Raw genomic sequence first — 18,464 nt, 5'->3', positions numbered from 1 at the left:
ATATATATATTACATTTTTGTGATTAGACGTACTGAAAAAGATTTATTGTCGTTATAAATCTATATTTTACATGAATGCAGATCTTCGATTAGAATATTTATCTCTGGGATTTTAATGTACGGACACTCTTGTTAGATTACATCACTATACGAAGTTCAAAAACAACAATTCAAGAAACAGGATGAAGCAAAGTTTTTTTTTCACCCTAGTGATTCATAAAGAATAAAATAATAATATTTTATGCTTAAAAAATAATTACTTGATGAGAAACAGTTGACTTCTAGTATCTTTCGCTGTTATTTTTCACGCATTCACCCTCTTATGCGATAGAAAAAGCTGTGATATGTGACTGACAAGACCTATAATCGGACTCGAGTCGCGCTTTAAGGTTCTACTAACTGTCAAACCCTAACATCGGGTAGGAGTAAAACTGAAATATGTAATTCACTATGATGATTTTTCTCAAATATTTTGTAAAAAAAATTACATCAAAGACAGCTGAGGTAGGTATTTTTAGAAATTTTAAGGGCTTCGTAAAGGCGTGAAAGATGCTTTGTATATACAGAGACTTAACATTTCGGTGTTTAAAAAAGGACGATTAAGTGTTTGTATTAATATTTTTTTTAAACATTTCTTGAGAATCTTTCCTCTCCGGTTTTAAATGCTAGGTTACAGTTCTTTTTTTAGTTTCTATTAAATAAAAAATTTGCTTAAGAATCGGAAGACTTCTGCCATTTTAATTTGCTTGTGAATTGTATTATGGATATAGTCATAGGCTCATATTTACTGAATAAAGTTCAACAAATTTACTGAATTAATAAACTTCTGCGTATTTACAGTTTTAAAAATATTTATTAAATTTATAAAGTTTTGCATATTAATTGAATTCAAAAAGTTTACTGAATTAATAAAGTTTTACATATTTTGTGAATTAACAAAGTTAACTGAAATAATAAAGTTCTTCATATTTACTGAATTAATAAAATTTCTGAAACAAAAAAAGTCATACGTAATTTTTCATTTTTTAAATCTGATTGTTTAAATTTTAAAAGTGTGAACACAAATATTTTAAAGAAAAAGTAATGAAACGTTATGTATACTATAACGATTCAGAATCTTAATGTTTTGTGTTTAACAACAACTGCACTAATTTTCCCAATATTTTGTCATGTTTTTCTTTTTATCAAATCAGGAAACATAACTTCTAGTTGCTATCTTGTTACTAATACATGTACTACTTTCCATCATTGAAAGAAAAACCTTCCTTTATGCTCGATAAAATTTATTTTCCTGGCGAAATGTTGCTTGATATATTTATAATCAACGAGCCTGTCTAGCATATGTCATTAAGGTTAAAGTGCAAAAAAAGCAAGATGAGTTCCTTTGCTTTTTTTCCTTGTTATTCCACAAAGAAACCATCAGTTATGAGTGTTATTGATAAATAGGATAAATTCATTTCCTTCTGAAATAATTAAACACGTACGCAACTTTGGCGTTGATAATGGTTGAAACTCTGACTGCTTCAAATGGTACACAAATGTTTTTCTTTTAAAGTTTTTTGTATTTTTTTTAAAAAATATTTCAAACTCTGAAATATTTTAAATTGATTTTTTTAACGCTGTTTTTCGAAGCTCTGTCGCCAAGAAAAGTTTAAAAAAAGACATAATCTAAGTGCCTTATACTTGAAGCAATACGATGATTTTAAACTATGTATATATTCTTGCCGTGTAGAATTATCTGGGCTTTAAAACAGCTAAATAACTTGAATATTTTATAAGTTATTGAACTTTTTTAAAAATCGCCAATTTGGCGACAATTTTCGACCTAGATGAAAATTATCAAAATCACTGCTTTATTCTCAGTTTTGCAATTTTATATGAGCCTAGGTAATGCAGCATTGAATTAAGTTTTTAAATATTAAAAAATTATACCACAAACGCTTTTTATTTTAACAAAGCTGTGGCTTTTCTCCATATTGGCGTTATGCGCCATTTTCAAAATAAGCGTAGACAGTGCTGGCTTTAGATGAACTAAACTTAACCCAACAATCATGAGTAACAGTAGAAAACTCACAGCAGTTATAAAAATAGCATATTATTCGCAAAAAAGCGACATTTCATATAACGACGGAGCCTTCGAAAAAGCAGCCTTAAGACATAAGCTATTTACTTAAAGTTTTAGAAAAGAACTTTTTATTTCGATAGCAAATAACATTCCCCCCCCCCTCCACAATAGTATATCAACGATTGTGGCAAAACCGCGAGCCCCATTAGGAAATTAAAAAAAAAAAAAAAAACATTTTTGAACATTTAAATGCATCATTTTCAAATCAATATTATACTAGTTTTTTACCATATCTGGAAAGTTTAAATTTAAGAACTCCAAAAAAATTTTTTTTCTGTATGAGTCACTGTGTTTTCAAAATTAAAAAATCAGAAGTATAAAATTTTCTTTTGAAAAATATAATGAAAACATGAATTATTGCTTTCTTCTCCTACAAGAAATTAATAGTTGTTATAGGGCTATTCTAGTGAAATTGTAAAACTATTATTTTTATGAATATGAATAAAATTATTTTTATGTGTAAATTTTGTACGAAGATTTTTCAGGCATGGAAACATTTTTATAAAACAAATTTTTGATAAATATATTAATTTCATGCTTATTATGTGGGACATAACCGTAGAATCACCCTATAAAATAAATTGCAAGAGGGAAAAATGTTATTTTAAATGTAGATGATCCATAATCAAGATGATTTTGGGTGTGAATTTTTAACATTCTTTTCTGTTATTTATTTGTTTTTTTTCCTTTCTTTGTTAATTTTTTTGAGGATCTTACTATCGTACGTAGGTTTTGTTGGTATTTGAACTTTTATGTATTTATATATATTTTTTTAAATTCATTTCAATGTAAATTTAATGTTACCAAATTTAAGTCTTGTTTTTTAATAACTGTCATTTTTCTAACTTTTGAAAGTTTTTTTTAAGTAAATGAATAACAATAATTTGAAAAGAAATTTGAAAAATTTTTAAGTAAATGAATGACAATAATTTGAAAAGAAAAAATTTGAAAATTTTCCGTAACATTAAAACAAGTTAGTTAGAATTTTCTAGTTTTGATATTTCAGGTGCAAGCGATCAACTGTTAATTTTTTTTAAAAGAATATTCTCATATATCTCTCGGGTATTAATCAACTTACTTATTTTTAATTATTCTACATTAAAGAAATCGTCTCAAAATATACGTTAGTTCATTAAAAAAAAATCAATATTGCTTTAATAAATTTTAGTAGATGTATGATTAAATTTGTTTTGCATATTCCAACTGCAACCGAAAATGTAAACTGAATAATTTAATTAAAATTATCATATCAACTAAATGCCAAAAATTAGTGATGATATTTCATTTAATTGAAATTCGATAGACTCCCTTATTTAATAGGCTTGTTTGAAAATAACCGCCAGGGCAACCCCACATCTCAATTCATATCATGTGATAGTTGCAGCTGTCTGACAGCGCAGCTGGGCGATTGTACTCCCCATCATATTGCAACATGCAGTTGCCCGCTCATCTCCATCCATCTCTTCTGTTAGCGAATTTCGGAACCCCTGAAACAGGGCATTTTTTTTAATTTTATTTGGCTGATATTCGCCATCAATGGCGACTTTATAAGAATTTTCTCGCTCAGAGGATTTCAGTTCCGAAAGTTAGTGTTCTTAATAGATAAATAAATTGCTAAATAAATAGTTTTAATTTCGTTTTTTGTTGCTTTGCATTTATTAGTTTACTTTCAAAATAAATAACTTAATAAATTTACTCTTAAATTAAAAAAAAAATACTTATTCTTAGAAACTTTGATTAAGATGTTAGCTATTTTACACTCCGCCACTTTTAAAATATCTATATCAATTGTGTGTTGCTGATTCAAATTTATTTAGTGAATTAAATTCGAATAAATTATCTTTGTTCTATTGGCAATATGTTAAGAAAAAAAAAAATTTTTTTTTATGGAATTGTCGAACTCTTAAATCGGTAAAAAAAAAAAAAAAAATTAAAACAGAGTAATTGTGAATGAAATTTTTGAATAAATTAGTTTCTCAAAATTATCTAGAATAATGAATAATAATATTAATTAGGATTTAGATGAAACCTAAACTAATTAATAGTACTGAGCTTATTAACTAATTTGATTGGAAAATATTAAAAACACAATATTTGTGTTATATTAAATAAATAATACAGCTATGGAAATTCTTTCATCAGATTAATCCAACAAAAATAATACAAGACAGAAAAGAATGTTTTTTTCTATTAAACGTTCTTTCAATTATTTTCAGAAAGAACAATGATCAAAATTATTAAATAAAAATGATAAAGTTTAATGTTATTGCTCATCCATTTAATTATTTTTTTTTTAATTTTTTTTAATGAATTTCACTCGAATTAACAGAAAATAGAAATAAATATCTCAAAACACATAAAATCACTTGCCACTGAACTTATTGATACAGATAACGAGCGCTTTTGAGGCACAGCCTAGCCGTAAAGATGATTTTAAAAAATAACATTACGTGTTTTTGTTTAAATTATTTTTATAATCATTTAGTTCAAAGTTTTTGGACTTGTTATAGTGTGTTTTTTTTTTAATTATACAAAAACGCATCAGAAGTTATGCTTATTATAGGCGCATAAGTAAACTGCTTTTGTTTATTAAATGCGTGAAAAGTTTCACTGTTGAAAATTTTTAGTTAGTTAGCCAGTGGCCAGTAGATAATAACTTAGTAGTCACCTTTTCCTCATAATCTAATGAGTCGGTGACCGATATCGATAAGTCCTTTTTTTTCATAGCCACTTTTTGTAAACTTTTTTTTTTGCTTGGATTAAATTTCTACAAAAAAAGTTATATTAGAAATAATCACGGCTATAAAAATTTAATTCAGCAATCAAAATTTTATAAATGTATGACAAAATTTAAGTAATCAAACTGACTTTAAGGAACTTTATTTGAAATATTTAGGATAAAGTGACCACATTTTTATTGAGACAAAGCGGGACAAATGGGATGAAATGAGAATTACAATTTAGTCAAACTTTCAACACGCACAATACATATATAAAAATACGAATAAATGCTTGCAAAAATATTTTCAACATCAACTGGAAGTAAGTCAGATGCTGTTTGAACAGTATAGGTATAGAATGTGCGCTGCACAACGTACTCCAATATTTTTTTGCTTCAAATGTTCGTTAAGTTTCGTAAAAACGTTATTGATGCCTCTTCTAGCTTTTCCACCAAAATTTACGTTAGTGTTATCAGCACAATGGGCAATAATTTTATTGTTTAAATTATTCCTTTCTAAAATAGTACTTATTAAATCAAACATTATTAGTGAAGTTTCATCAGGCAATGAAACAAAATCTAATATTCTAATTTTAATTCTTGTTTCTGGATCAAAAAATCTAACACCTGTGGGAAATAATTTTAAATCTTTGTGGTTGGAAGCTTCAGAATATATGGATATAAATGCACATTTTTCTAATTCTTTCTGCAATTGTGAAAACGAATATGGTGAAAAAACATTACAAATAATTGCTTCGGTTTTTGTCCTTGCACAGGCATATTTTTTGTCGTATAATGTTTTGATCACTTGCGACGTACAATTCATTGATCCGAAACTTTGATTGTGGTTTATGGTGCGGAAAGCAAATAGCCCTTCCGCTAATGCTAGCTGTTTTTCCGTGTTGCTAAAGCTAGCACTGCGAAAAAACTGTTCCATTTTAGATGATGAAGCGGCATTATTAAAAAATCTTTTGTGCCTCTTTGTCGCTAGATGCTTAGTAATATCGTTTTTTCCACCATGTGAGACCGAAAATTCAGCATTGCGTTTATCGCACAGTACCATATAGTCTATTTTGGTACCTTTAATAAATGGAATTCTCTGCTTACCTCTTCATTAAATTTGCATCCTCTTTCTTTACTCATCTTTTATTTTGTTGGTAAATACTAGAAATAAATAAAAAAATTATTTCAAAGGCTAAAAAAGAGTATTAAATTTTACCTTACTGACCGTTACTTTGTGGCAACTATTGCTCTACTTTTGTCAATCAAATAATGAGTCAAACTGAACGTCAAATTGAAAACAACAAACCGCACTGTCTAACGGCAGTCCGCACTTATCTGAATTAAGCCGAGACGTAAACACCACAGAGTAAATCTAACTTGGTACATTGCCTAATTTAGTTTACTCTGCACGCATTTAATGTATTTTTTATTTCTTTATATTCACCATAATACTTAATAAATAATATGAATATATTTTTACAGAACATTTAAAATAAGAAATGCAGATATTTCCTGAAAAGCGGGACATTTTTAAAAATCGGCGGGACGCGGGACAATCCACCAAAAAGCGGGACTGTCCCGCCAAAATCGGGACGTGTGGTCACTTTAATTTAGGAAGGCGTGCAAATGCATTTAAGATATATAACTTTGAAATATGTGAATTGTTAAAGAACTCTCCTTACACATAAATCTTTCCATTACAAATTGATGCAGTCTCAAAAAAATAAAAAAATTAATTAATTAAATTTTGGATAGAGACATTAGACATTTAAATGAAAAGTCTGTTTTCTAGAGTCTTTCTGCATTCATGTACTTTTTTCATTAAAAATTTAAAAAAAGAAAAAAAGGATTAGAAAAGGTGATCAATTTAAATAAAGTTGCCCTTTTTTTTTCTATTGTTGACTCGCCATGTGGCGAATAGTTATTTTCAGGTCTACTGTTGGTATCTTTGAATTATTTCGCGCAGTTTCGGAGTCATATTAACTGCCTTTTTTAACAAGCTTGTTACAAAACAATAGAGACAAAAAATAACACTTTTTTTAATACGGATCAGCAGTTAAAATAATACTTGCTTAAAGAACTCTTCTCCTTTATTTTACTCTCGGAAATTTCATGTACATTTTATATCCCTGATGACGAAACATTTTTATTAAAAAGTTTGATTTATGTACTAATTTTTCATTATAAGAAAGCCCCTCCTTTGAAATTGGCGGCCATTCGATTCTACTTGGCAACCTCTTTTTAACGCCAAAAAAGATTCCTTTACTCCCGCTCTACCCGTTCTCGTCATTTTATACCACAGACGTCCGTCAAGGGATGGAGTGCGAAGAGCGGTGCGGATCTTATGGAAACTAAAAGAAATCTTTCTCTTCATCTTCATCAACTTCCTGAACATAGAGGTTCCTGTTAATCACCCTCTTTTTTTGATAAGAAAAATTCTTTTTCTTTCGCCGAAATTCAATCATCAGTACTTCATTTTTATCGCTTCAAATTATTGTGATGTTGAAATTGTGAAAGGGGAAAAAATTATGCATAAAGGCATTGTAGTTACAATACCCGCATGGGTCACTTTTCTGGGATATTATTATGTGTGTTTTTAATTAAGTGTGATGACAGATTTGGTAGAGCCTCCTAAGAATTCTCCTACTTAGTGGATATTTTACTGTCGGTATATCAAAAGGGATATTAACTTGTTTGTAACTGCGGCAGATCCCAATTTTTCACTGGATTCTAAAAAGGCTATGACTAAGAAAGAGTGGTAAGTTTGCTTCAGTAATTCATATCATAATCATTATTTTCTTTTCATTGTAAGTTATTATTTGTTAATTTTTAATTTTGTTCAGCGCAAATTATTGCTTGAAAGTTTAATACTTGTTTACAATATCCGTTCGGATTTTTTTCCAATCTACGTCAAGTACTTTTATGCCCTTTTTTTTTATGTTTCACACAACTATTTGAAAAATGCTTTATTTATTTTAAGTAGTACTGATAGCAATATGTTTCTTTAATTTTTTCCGTAGCATATTAGGGAGATAAGTCACAAGATCTACAAAAATTAGGTTTTAATTTAAAATATGTGTAATTTTTCAATTCGGAATTGTTATAAGTTAAGAATTTGTTAGCTTTACTGATTCTTAATTACATATTAAACAACTTAAAGAAAATTAAAAAATATAACTACGTATGTCTAAAATTTTTGTTGTGCCTACTTTTTTGTGAAAAACTCGAGGGAATTTCAAAAAATAAATTATAATTAACTTATTATTTTGTGTTCAAAATGGCTAACACGTAAATGATAAATATTAGTTTAATAGATAAAATGGGTGAAAATGAACCACTGCGAAGTTTTTCCCTTCAAACCAAATATAACCGTTTAATAGGGTTTCTTAAACAGTCAGTTAGTTACATTATGATGAAATTCCAATCTAAAGAAATTCTATTTTAAAAGAGATGGATGTAAATGTATGATATTATAATTACAGCTAAGTTGAAATAGTTTTTATTGTTTCATTAAATTTTGAATTATTAGGTTGTACTAGAATTAATGCTCTATTTAATGCTTAACATTAAATTCTTAAATACAAAAATTTTATTGCGTCTACATCAAATGTTATAATTATGTATACTTGTTGCTATTAGTGGCAGTTGCCATCAGAGATCATTAATTTGATCTGATTACATTCATAAAATGCTATTTTTGAATCCTTTTGAATTAAATAGATGTCTATTTGTAAAATGCTTTAAAAAAATAATAAGTAGAGAACAAACCCATGGAATTTTAGGGAAAAAAAAGAAAGGACCTTTTTTGGCTCACAACATTTCGGATGCACAATTGCAATTTGTTATCGTTTCGAATGTAATATTTGTTGTTCTAGCCTAATAAAAGGCCATGAAGAGGAAAAAGAACCTATGACATAAGACCAAGTTTTTAATGCACGTTCTAATTGCGTTCATTTTTAATTTAATTTCCATTCCTTTGTACAGTAACAAATATTATGAACTTTGAAATGACCATACATTTTAATTGGCTTTGCTTAATTCGATTGTTTTGTCATTCGTTCATTTCTTAGATTCTAATAACTGTTTTGTTGTTTGAATTAAATAAGACATTACTAGTTTTTGTATTTCTATAAAATTTATATAACAAACACAATATAAAAGGGATAACCTAATTCTAATTATATAATATTCTATCAACTTATTCGATTGTCATTAGGCGTTTTATTCATATTTATATATCTAGGCTTATTTAAATTGTATATATTTGTTTTCATTTTGAAAATTCCTAATTAAAAAAAATCATAATTTTAATTCTACAATATTTTGTGCTGTGACTTAACATAGAATATTTTTATTTATCATTTATTAATCTTAAATAGCTTATATCTGTGTAACAGCAACCAAACTGGAATAAATTTAGAAATGGGTTTTTGAACTTTCTGAGAAAAATATTGTAATTTGTACTTTTGCTTGTATAACACATATACGTTGTTTGGGTGCAAGTTTTTTTTATTTTAATGCGAACCTTAATTCCTCTTGATAAAGCTGCTTATACTGTTGGTTAATCTAGAATTCAGAAGATTCCCCTGTCTAAGTTATACAAACAAAATGATTCAGCTAAATCTTTTCATTTATTGTTAATAAGATTAATATATTTGTGGTGAATCTGTGTTCTCGGGATGTACTTCAAACATTTCATTTTCATCTAAAATCTCCTTTTCGAAATATTTACATAAGTATTTATTTACATTCCATAAAGAACACGTTGTATTAATAGAGAGTGTCATTGAGAAGCAGATGCAGAATGTTAAGCGTTTCAGAATTTTGACGGGAAGCTTAAGATTTGACCTCCATCTATTGTTTCACCTGTCACCTAACAGTATTTCCTATCCTTTCACCTTGTAGTCATGAGGTTCTTCTAGTGGGATGTTAAGTAAATTCATTCGTTTGCTATATGAATTCGAAAAAGAAATGTTAATTTTGCGATGCTTGTTTGTGTTTGCGATGTTTGTTTGTGTATTTATTTCCCTTATCTCAATTCTTAAATAGTTTTATTTATATATAAAAATGATAATAGTTATTATAACTTCAATTTACTGTTAATAACAAAATATAAAAAAATTGTATGAATCGTAAATTTGAGGGTCGGATTTAGAAATCCGGGGGGCTATAGCTCAAAACAGTCGGTGTTCCATTGGTGGTATGTCAAATTTACATGTTGTTTACGTACAAAATGCTTTTAAATTAATTTTAACTTAAGTAAATTATGGTGTATTAGTATATTTGAGCCTTTATTTATTTCAATTTTTGTGAACTCATAATTCTTATTGACAATTCTAAGGAAAAACATACAAAAAAAAGGGGGCTGTTATGAAAATTATTTGTGATTTAAGGTGTTAGGGATGATGACTGAAGAATTTGGATGATTTACCATCAATTGGAGGAAATTATTATTATCCTTTCGTCTAATTATTCTATTGTCCAAAGTGAGAAGATAAACAAATATAGTGAAAAATCAAACATGATAAATGCTAAAAATGTTTTACTTTTGAAATTTATGTGGAGCTCAAAATAAAGATTAATCTTAAGTTTTAATATAAATATACATTATCAAATTATAAATTTGGAAAATGGGCCAGAGGGTGTGGCTGCAGGGCTAAGCCCCACAGGACACCTCCGTCTACAAGGAAATCAAAAAAATGCAAGTGTCATGAATACGTTAACTTAACGATAAACGAAAACTATTTTAACGTCGTTAAAATAGTTTTCACCAAGGTAAGGTAAGGAATCCATGTATTGGCGACTAATTGATTTTATTTATTGCCAAGGCTCTTTTTCTTAGCCTTACGTATTCAAATGTGTTGGCGAAGAAAAAAGTGTGAGAAATAAAAACGAATTTTAATGAATTCAAAAAACATTAGCAACCATATAACTAACTTGTTAAGCAGATGTAGAGGGAATCTCTAATAATAGATTTTATTCTGCACTAAAATCAAGATTGTGGTATTAAAAGATAACTGATCATTATAAATGATTTTTATTTACTGAGGAAAAGATTAAATAAGATAATGATCTAGTTTTTTAAATGATAGGAAATATGTTGTGCATATTTCAGCATGACAGGGGCCCTTACGATTGTGGGGGCTCTTTGCCTCTCCAGCCTTTTATGATAAATAAGTCCGGCTTTTAAGTTAAATTTGATTATGGTATTAGAAATTTTAGTCAAATTAAATTTAAAGGGATGGAAAAACAATTGCTCATGCTAATTATGATTAGGTACCTATAAATGTTTTCTATCATCACTTTGATGGTTCATTTTCGCAGACAAATTTCTAAATTAAATTATTTTTAAATGAATATTAAATTGTTTTAAATTGACTAAAAATTTCTAATTACGATCGAATTAAAAATTATATAGTCAGTTAAATTTAGACGCCTTTTAGATTCAGAATACGCTGTCGGAGCTTTGGATAACTTCTTAATTAATTCTATTTAATTTCCTATCATTTTCATTAGCTATCTACCACCTATTAATATCTTTTAAAATAATTTGGATTTTAACCCTCTGCACACCGTAATCAGACCTGCTGACAAACAACAATTGTTTTGTTTCGTATGGCATTATAAAAAATAATAAGTCTTTTAATAAGTCTCTCAGACTATTCGGTTGGGCTATATATTTACGTATAAAACTTATTCGACATTTTGTCATAATGACTTAACATATTTCTTAATTAGATCCCATCATCTTTATAACACGATAGTTATGATGATTATAGCACGATAATTATGGTGATATTAAAGCTATGACATCAAAACTATGCTGTAGTGCTAGTTTAGAGGGGATAAATACTAGTACAACTAGACAGTGTTCAGCAGAAATCGCTATGTAGGAAATGAAAGGAAAACTTTAAAAAGTTATTTACATATGTGTAGAAAGATACTTTTATAGAAAGTTTCGAAATACACTGATGTAGGAAATTAAGAGAATTTGCAGATTTGGTCCATTATCTCTAGAACTATTGGACCGATTTTAATGAAATTCGATATGTACATACATTGTATTACAACTGCTGAAGGGTTATTACTTTTGTATTGTATCAATGTATGTGCATAACAAATTTCATTAAAATCGGTCCATTAGTTCAAGAGATAATCGACCAGGTCTGCAAATTCTCTTTTATTTCTTACACCAGTGTTCTTCACATCACCATCTACAAAATCTTAACTAAGTAGCAACAATTTTTCTGCATTACCGTTATGCCATGGATTCGTGCCCCTTTAATTGGATCGGAAAAATATATTCTACGAGATATATGATATTATTTATTAGACTGGAATATTCTACCCAATCATTTTATATCTCATAGACATTCTTCATCAATTATTAGACTGGAGAATGGCGATTTTTTCCCCTCTCTGTTATGACTGATGGATGTGTATTTATAGCTCGAAAAATTCCTCTATTTTTCGAGGAAATGATTTATGAGTTATAAAGTATTTAATTTATTATTCTATTTTATGAAACACAATTTTTATTAAGGTCTTTCCGTTTTATTATTTCTTTTCCTTATGTGTTTGAATGGACAAAACGATGTGAAATGCCATTTTGCATTCTTGAGGCATAACTTAATGAATAACAATTCCAGAACTCCATATTTTTAAAACTTTTAAGCAAGTGAAAACATTTTATGCACAATATTAAATGTAAACATTTTCATTTCTGATAAGAAGCACTATTCATTTAATTTTTATGATTCCTTTTATTTTATCAGCACTTAAGTCGGTAGATGAAAAGATAAACATATTCAGAAGGAAATGACATTTTCTTATGAATCATAAATAGGCTATTCGATTATTGTTCTTTTTTTCTCTTATTACAAAGAATTCCTTTTTATTTTCTTACCATATTCTAGCTCCAGTATTAGCCATTTCACTGAACTGGTTTATCAGTCATATCTTAGAACAGTTTCATTTGTTCTATTATAAAGAATCCACTGTTGTTTTGTAAATCCTCATTTTTTAATTTTGTGGTAGTAATCTTTATCCTCTTTAAGAGGTCAGAACAAAGTTTCTTTTTCTTTTCATTCATTGGTCTGTTCTGATTGCTATTTTTATTATTCATTTTAAAAAACAACAGTGAAAAATAAAATAATTGATACTGCTTTGTTCGATTTCAATCACTTTCTTCTTCTTTCCGTTATCCACATATTCCTTCTTATTTTGATACATAATCCTTGTTTCTAATGTTCCTAAACTACCACTCTTACTTCTATTCTAAAAACCATTAATATTTTTTAGTATTTCTGCTATGTATTAACTACTGATTACTTTTCGCGGGGAGTTTGCGGTTATTTCGAGGTTCGAACAGTACTGTAAAACTTTTGCCTTCCCATAAAAGTACTTTTTACTTTCTTACTTTTAGTACTTTCATCGTGCACAATTTTAATATTTTCATTGCAAGCAGCGCACCCTCACCAACATTGCATTTCTGCAGGGTTCAATCCTTTAATTCAGAATTTTTATTAAATATATTTTTCATACTTTTTTTTCTTCCTTGTTTAGTATTAATTTAGGTCAAAATAAGTGAAAAATATTATGTTTGGCATTTAATAATTTATGGCTATGAAATACAGCAGGAAACACCAATGTCTTTTTTGCTTCATGTCAACCCATATGAATAAGGATAAGATCTTTCAAAGCTTACAGTTCATATTTAGTTCGCAGACTATATTACGTGAAGAACAAGTTACTTTTCTTTTCCTTAATAAATAAAAAATTAGGCATTTTCTTAAGTATGCTGACTATTATATTTACACTTTAATGCTTAAGGTCATATTTATTCTTTATTTTAATGGCAATTCCTTCTATGCCTACTACCCCTACTGAGTGCGCACGATTTAGAAGAAAGCTTTATGTGAATCTTAATTTATTCTTTTTGAAACGTTATCACATCGCCCTGCAGGAGTTGTTCTATTGTGTTTGCTGGCTAGCTTGCTCCAAATAATTCATTCTTAAAACCACCCACACTCTTATTTGAGCCTTTGTTCGCCTCCACATGGAATCATTCCGTGCTTTTTTTGCATGTTCCTGCTTATGTTTTCTTATCTTATTCGCCTGTTAGCATATTAGCGTATTGCATTTTTGTGTTTTATCAAAAATTCAAAAAAAGGAGAAAAAAATCTTTGCTAACAGTTTTTTTTAAATGAAGTTATGTAATATGAACAATAGTAAAAAGTTTCAAGATATTGTATAATAATTATTGTTTGTATAAAAAACATTACAGAAAGATAAAAATAATAAGTTAATTAATGTTGTAAAGAAGAAAAACCTTTAACAGCTTTTAATGTCAAGATCGCATTCTATTGTAGTAATAAGATCGTATATTTGACCTACATAGCTAACTCTAATTAAAACAGGTGCATAAGTTTTTCTCAAGCTCCTATGTCAAGATTTTTGACCATCTAATTTTCTTTTCGTTTTAAATTTATTCCAAATTTGTATATTAGTTTGTTTTTAACTTTATTCCTTAATAAGTGTTTTAACTTGCATATTATCTATAGATTTTTATGTTACTTATTTTAATACTTTTTCAAATTACTTTTTAATCGAGTAGTTTGGTCTATACAGTTACCTTCGTTTGTCCTTCTAGAAACATAACTTCAAACATGGGATTATATTTATTATTCCATGGATATTTTGAATTTTATTCCACGAATTTTCCATGAATATTATTCCAAGAATATTATTCGGAAATGAATATTCTGTGTCATTCGAATAAATTACTTTCTTACTAAAAAAGTTATATAATAATTTTTTCCCTTTTAGTCCTTTGAAGTGTTTACATTGTAGTGTTTACATTGTAGTGGTGTAAAATACTCCATATCAGTAATGTTTCAAATATATCCGTATGTAGCTAGTTTATCGAACTTCTCCTAAGTCTTTTTTGTTTTTTCCACATAATTATTACAAATAAACATTAAACTTCTACCTTGTTAAGATGATTATATTGAATTTAAATTTTTAAAAATTTATAAAAATGTATCAAAGTATATTTAGGTTGCAATATTAAGTGTTATACGTTTTAAGTTTTAGTAATTTATTGCAATAGTATTAATGTAAAAATTTATTGTGTAGAGTATGTAAAAATGTTCCGTAAATTCTAAACTAATTTGATATAAGTATCATGGCCAATATTGTTTTTTCAATTTCATTGAATTAAAGTTTTACCAATATAAACACAGGAAAGGTATTTGTAAGTAAAATTTCTTATCAAAATTCCTTGGCATTGACTGTTGTCTTTTTTTCCGGTATGAATATTTAACTTTTAAACTAAATATTTAAAATCTCATATTCCTTTATAAATTTCTGAAAAAATTCCCCCTTTTTAAAATTTTAATTTATTTAAATTGACGATTATAATTTGAGAGGGGGCTAAATAACTGCTTTTTCTTTTACCACGTAACCATGTGTTACTATTGCTTTAACTGACTTTGCAACGCCTTTTTATTTCTTGCTATTCCTTCTACGTAATTGTTTACATTCTCTGAACGGAAGTGAACGTACCGTACCGCGCAACCGGAAAGGGGCCCACCTTACCTCACTTTTTCTCATGTGAAGGAACTATTTTTCCCGCGCATTTTGGCAAGTTAATACTTGCTCGCGACAGGTGTCAGAGTTTGTGCTTCTTCTATTTTCTGAACTGTGATGTTAACTTCCTCAAAATTTAATTTTGCACCTCTCATTTCCTCTTGTATTCTTTTCTTTTTCGTTATGATTTTTTTAGACTTTTTTTTGCTTAAAACAAATTGTAGTACAGATAACAAAACGATTCTCTCTTCCTGTTTGTCTGGCTTCAGTTTAAATGGATGCTTTTCTCTTTAGTCTCTTCCACAGATTCTAACCGCATTAAAAACAATTAGGTAAAAGAGTAATCATTTGCCTTTTCCTAAATTTAAATACAAATAATTCGTGGTTTTGGTCAAACTGTTGATAAAATAAAATGAAATGAAATAATACAAGTTAATAAAATAAAATATTTTTAATTCTGAAATTAAAAATTTATAAAAGAATTAGCTTAAAATTAAATTATACTACATGAAAAATTTTTTGTGTCAGAAAACTTACACTTAATGTTACTGTGTTGCTAATTTTCTCATAGCTGCTATATTATTATTTTTTTTTAAATGATGTGAAAAAAAGATTTCTTAAATTTTTTAATATCAGTTTTTTGTTTTAAACAGAAAAGAATATTAAGTATAGCAATTTAAAGATGAAATTACTAATCAATTTTGTATTACATTTTTTAATAACCTCTGGCCAGTGTTGCCAGGTGCCGATAACCGTTTACCCCCAGATAGCATTGTAAAATCCCCTAAAAATTTAAAGAAAACCCCAAAATTTTTAACTTAATGTATAAGTATTAAAAAATAGTACAAAAGTCAAATAATGTACAGAAAACGTTGCTTTAATGCTTTTTAATATTTTATTATCAACAAATTAATAATGTGCTGCTAATTAAAAAAAAAGATGAACAATTGTACTATTAATTTACTTTTAAACTGCTTTTCGTGTTCCCAATCTTTCTTGTACTTTTGTACGTACTTCTTTTTTTCTTTATTCTTTTGCATTATTTTTAAACCATGCACATTAAAAATTTTAAATAATTTGAATTCAAATTCACCAAACGTGCAGGTTGATCGAGCAAAGTAATAACTTACTACATTTAACAAAGGGGTTAAGTTCTAAAATTAAATCTTTATCTTTTTGTTTTGGTTTAACATATTGATTTTCATATTACCATCTCACACATTCAGTTATAAAATTTGATATTAGAACGTAACCAAAATGAAATTAGTAAAATTCACAAATAACCCTAAAACAAACCCCTAAAAACATATTACCCTAAAATACCCACTGAAGATAAAAAATCATCCTAAATTTAGGGGGAAAACCCCTAATCTGGCAACACTGCCTCTGGCCACTTAACATATTGTTCTCAATAATCTTAGTTATTCTTTTTTTGTTCCCAAGGTATTGTCTTAATAATCTGATTGCGTGTTTAAATTCACCTTAAACATCAATATGCCGTGTTGTTCTACTTTATTTCTGACCTTTGTTATTGATTAGTATTTATTCATTATCCTAAATTGGTTTGATTATTGTACTAATTTGTAACTACAGTTTTATCTATATGTTCGTTTTAGTTTCTACGATTCATGTTATTACAAGTGTTTTTGTTGCAATTAAAATCCCCAATAAAAATGATTTATCTTTAATTGAAAGCAAATCCGTGGTTTACGGTAGAAATGATTTATCCTTACAAAAGGACTCATATTCATTTTTAGAATAAGTAAAAGAAATAATTTTCGATATTTTGAATAAAGTTTCAAAATATTTTCTTGTAGTATGGTTTGCCGGCTCAAAATTTGCATATATTCGTAATTTTAAGAATGGTGCTTTAATTTGTCTCCAAATTTTACTATGCAACAGTTTAAATCTATACTAAAAATAATAGTTTAGTTGAAAAACCTTGTATAATTTTATTATTATTTAACTTGGTTGGGGGGGAGATGATAAAATTAATAGGATATATTTTTTTTCCCTAACACAAACAAAATATTGGAAGGCTCAAAGTTAATCAGTACAATCAGATTAAATTCATATCGAATATACGGTTTGTAAGAACAAAGCTTTCTTAGCTGAAAATATATTGATTTATCCTTATTTTTTTATTTTAACGTAACACTGCTGGAGAAAGTTATTGGAGAGGTGAAAAAGCTGATGTAAATTTAATACTTCTAGAAAAAGCAGGAATTATAAAATTTTTTTTAAATCTTTTGAAGTATACATGGTGTTGTTTCATTGCCTTGTTGTCAGCTAAAGACTGCCAGATCTAACTCCCAACCCTCTACTCTAATAAATGATCTTTTTTCTTCAATTTATAAGAGAGTGTTTTTGTATGCATAAATTAGTCTAGCGCAAATATCCCTTCCGCCTTGGACAGATTTAGATAAAATGACAATTTTTCTGCTTACACGAAATTTCAATTAAAAAACTTTATGTAATCTGACTCTAATAATTATCTAGTCTTGTCTCGTTGTATTTTCAACCCTTTCGTCGACCTAATTTTGACAAAATTTGTTTGAATATCACTTATATTTTTAAGTTTTTTAAAAACTCTTTATCGATTATTATCGGTATATATTTCTTAAAATTTAGCAGTGTTTAGACGATATAAAACTAATCATTGACTTACCTTGTTTTACTTTATATTTAGCTTTCTTTGTATATCTAAACTATAAGTCGCTCAGAAACATTTCAATGCTAACATTTAATAAATATTTTTATAAAAATCACCTCTGTCCATTCAATTTTTAAAACCTGAAAGTCAAATACAATTTCGACCATTTTTTTTGTTTGCTTGTAATATTTATGAGTAAAACTATAAAGTTTTCAGTGAACGACATTCACTCATATTTGGCATATCATTTGGCCTTAGGTGCTTACATAATATTTGAACGACCACGAAAATATAATGCTTCTTATTCGAATTTTTTAATTTTCATATTTACTTGTATGTTTACCTACATTTGTTTTCGTTAAATCTATTCAACC

General features: G+C 27.8%; 1 protein-coding gene across 4 annotated transcripts in view; it reads left to right on the top strand.

Annotated features, from left to right (window-relative positions):
- Positions 1-18,464, top strand: part of LOC107443818 (rho GTPase-activating protein 39) — a 109,836-nt gene that overhangs the window by 29,437 nt on the left and 61,935 nt on the right. The window contains exon 1 of one of the 4 annotated variants that reach the window (XM_016057817.3): positions 7,136-7,605. The exons of 2 other annotated variants lie outside the window; for them this stretch is intronic. In XM_016057817.3, coding sequence (XP_015913303.1) covers positions 7,589-7,605 — 17 coding nt within the window. In that variant the 5' untranslated portion in view covers positions 7,136-7,588. Of the gene's footprint in view, positions 1-7,135; positions 7,606-18,464 lie in introns of those variants that run through there. One more of the 4 variants, XM_016057819.3, reaches the window with a different exon arrangement.

This window comes from Parasteatoda tepidariorum, chromosome 1 (genome assembly GCF_043381705.1).
Source record: "Parasteatoda tepidariorum isolate YZ-2023 chromosome 1, CAS_Ptep_4.0, whole genome shotgun sequence".
Classification (NCBI taxonomy): Eukaryota; Metazoa; Arthropoda; class Arachnida; order Araneae; family Theridiidae; genus Parasteatoda; species Parasteatoda tepidariorum.
The sequence above is the reverse complement of the archived record's forward strand: the minus strand, read 5'-3'. Positions and strand labels throughout refer to the sequence as shown.